At 57.1% G+C, this 3,169-nt stretch overlaps 1 protein-coding gene across 1 annotated transcript; it reads left to right on the top strand.

The window, feature by feature from the left end:
• Positions 1-1,380: 1,380 nt before the first annotated feature.
• Positions 1,381-2,091, top strand: CLDN14 (claudin 14; the record flags this gene model as incomplete). Its single annotated transcript, XM_082625383.1, has 1 exon — positions 1,381-2,091. One exon carries the CDS (start codon positions 1,381-1,383, stop codon positions 2,089-2,091), a length of 711 nt encoding a protein of 236 aa, XP_082481509.1.
• Positions 2,092-3,169: the final 1,078 nt, after the last annotated feature.

The following is a 3,169-nucleotide window of genomic DNA, read 5'->3' as shown; positions in this document are numbered from 1 at the left end:
GACTTGGCACCAGCAGAGAAGCTTCCCTTTTCCTCCCTTCAGAATCAGAAGACACTCTGGGGCCATGAAGTCCAGCTCTCTTGTTTTTTTGGGGTTTTTTTGGTTTTTTTTTTTTGGCGGTACGCGGGCCTCTCACCGTTGTGGCCTCTCCCGTTGCGGAGCACAGGCTCCCGACCTGCAGGCCCAGCGGCCATGGCTCACGGGCCCAGCCGCTCCGCGGCATGTGGGATCTTCCCGGACCGGGGCACGAACCCGTGTCCCCTGCATCGGCAGGCGGACTCCCAACCACTGCGCCACCAGGGAAGCCCCCAGCTCCCTTGTTTTGAAGACAGAGAGGCCCCGAGCCACGCAGAGGGTGGGATTCTCTTCTTCTGCCCCGCACTCTGCTCCCGGCAGCAGAGAGGGGTGATCGGTGTCCACTCGGGCAGCTCTGGTCCCCCGCCCTCTTTCCCTTCCTTCCTCCCTCCCCCACTCCCTGACTCTCTCCTTCCCCCCTCCCAATATCTCCCGAATATCCTCGATACGCCTGGCACTAGACACCACATACGTGCTGGGTCCTTTTCCCCAAGAAGCGTTTGCGATTTTGCCATGGTTACAATGTTCAGGGGCAGCCTGTCTTGTATAAGCCCAGCCCTCTTCACAGGGTGTGAGAGGAGGTACCCTGCCCGCAGGGGAGGGCCACTGGTCCGTGGTCCTGGCTGCAGCACCTAAGGAGCTGACGACCTTGGTCCTTCCTCTCCCCTGGCGTCAGTGGATAATCTCTAAGGTCACATCTGGGATTCTGGAAGGCAGCGTCTGACCCGCCTATGGTGCCAACCCCCTCCTATGAGCACATGGGGAAGTCTCCCACTTTCAGAAAATGTTTCATCCTGACAGGCAGTCTAAGCTATTTTCTAAGTCGTACGCAGCCCACGCCTTAACACTCACCAGTCCGTTTGTTGATTTAACAACCTTAGTGACTACTGATCAAACAGAATGAAGTGAGATTCAAATGCAGCAGAGTTTGAGGGTAGACACAAGACAGAACTTCCCACATGGGGTTGGTAAGTGCTGAGAGAAGTGGGGTCTCTGGAGTGTCCTCCCCTGGGGTCCTGGGAAAGCCCAGCCCAGCCAGATGTGGGCTGTCACCCCTTCTAGCTCTGGCCTTCCAGGGAAAGCGCCTTAGGCGAGCCGCTTATTCGTTCACCCAATCAAGTCTCCGAAACTATTTTTAAAAACATGTTAATCGTGGAACCAACCGCCTATGGAAATCGCCGTTTCGGTGGCAGAAATAAATGCATCGAGATAATCTTTAACCCGTTTCCTCTCCCCCCGCCCCGCCTCCCGGCTTCATTAGGACTCCCGCGGGCTCCTGAGCGAGCGGCCACCGCCAGCAAGGTCATGGCCAGCGCAGCCGTGCAGCTCCTGGGCTTCCTGCTCAGCTTCCTGGGCCTGGTGGGCACGCTCATCACCACCATCCTGCCGCACTGGCGACGGACGGCGCACGTGGGCACCAACATCCTGACGGCCGTGTCCTACCTGAAGGGGCTGTGGATGGAGTGCGTGTGGCACAGCACGGGCATCTACCAGTGCCAGATCTACCGCTCGCTGCTGGCGCTGCCCCGCGACCTGCAGGCGTCCCGCGCGCTCATGGTCATCTCCTGCCTGCTGTCGGGCGTGGCCTGCGCCTGCGCCGTGGTCGGCATGAAGTGCACGCGCTGCGCCAAGGGCACCCCTGCCAAGACCACGTTCGCCGTGGTGGGCGGCGTGCTCTTCATCCTGGCCGGCCTGCTCTGCATGGTGGCCGTCTCCTGGACCACCAACGACGTGGTGCAGAACTTCTACAACCCGCTGCTGCCCAGCGGCATGAAGTTCGAGATCGGGCAGGCCCTGTACCTCGGCTTCATCTCCTCGTCCCTGTCGCTCATCGGTGGCACGCTGCTCTGCCTGTCCTGCCAGGACGAGGCGCCCTCCAGGCCCTACCAGGCTCAGCCCCGGGCCGGCACGGCCACCGCGCCCGCCTACCGGCCACCCGACGCCTACAAGGACAATCGGCCCCCCTCGGCCACCTCGGCCTCGCACAACGGGTACAGGCTGAACGACTATGTGTGAGTCCCCATGGCCTGTCCCTCCCCGGGCCCCCAAGAGGCGCCGGGACCCAGGCTGCCGACCGCTTCAAGGTCCGGGCACCAAGTTTACTTCTGGGCTGCTTTGGTGTCCAAAGGAATAATGTGAACCTGAGGAAATGGGCTAAGGATGCAGGGAAGGCGGGGAAATAAGATGAGGAGAAAAGCTCTACATACCAAAGACTAAAAATAATAATAATAATAATCCTTCCTGTTTTTGTATTTATTATATGTATTTATGTGGGTGATTTAATGACAGCTGAATAAAAAGCGACTTGGGAGTTTGGTCAGTGGGGTTTGTTTGCAAGCCAGGAATAAACCTTTTGGATGCAGTTGTCTCTGAAACTGACAATATCCGTGTCTGTTTCCAGACCCTTATTCTGTCTGCTAAGATGCTGGTAACCATAGTCAGCACACCTCCGGGCTCTGCCCACACAGGACAGGAGGGTTGGGCTGACGTTCATCCAAAAGATGCCTGAGCAGCATCACCAAAAACTGTTGCCCTATCCTGGCTCGATCTCAGAGGCAAGGCAGGAAATACAGGGCTTCCTTGAAAAAAGATAACTGCCATCCACCACAAAAGAAGGGCAATGTCATTTTCTGCCGGTGAGCAGTCGGCCCCCACTAGTAAGGCAGCAAAAGTCAGAAGAAAAAAAAAGGCAAAGTGAAACACGCCTGTTCACTTGGCTTTCCAGGCATTGACAAGAGGCCCAGTTAGGAAGGCTGCTCGCCCCAAGCACAGAATGTCACTGGCTTCTTTTCTGGGAATAGAAGTATGATGGCAGCTGACATCAGAGCAGGTACAAGGGCTGCTGACTGCTCTTTTAGCTGGAAAGAACTGCTGCGAGGGCCAGGTGAGGCCTGACCTCTTTAAGGATGCTGATGTTGCTTTCGGGGCTGTGATCTAAATCACACACACACACACACACACACACACACACACACACACAGCTCCCCCGTTAGCCCAGGGAGTCTGCTCATGCCTCTGCCGCAGCTTCAAGCTGTGAACATGGAAGGAAATACCCTGCCGTGTGGTAGGGCTGAGTCTGAGGTCTGTTAAGTGA

This window comes from Mesoplodon mirus (genome assembly GCF_964341445.2).
Source record: "Mesoplodon mirus genome assembly, chromosome: 6".
Taxonomy (NCBI): domain Eukaryota; kingdom Metazoa; phylum Chordata; class Mammalia; order Artiodactyla; family Ziphiidae; genus Mesoplodon; species Mesoplodon mirus.
The sequence above is the reverse complement of the archived record's forward strand: the minus strand, read 5'-3'. Positions and strand labels throughout refer to the sequence as shown.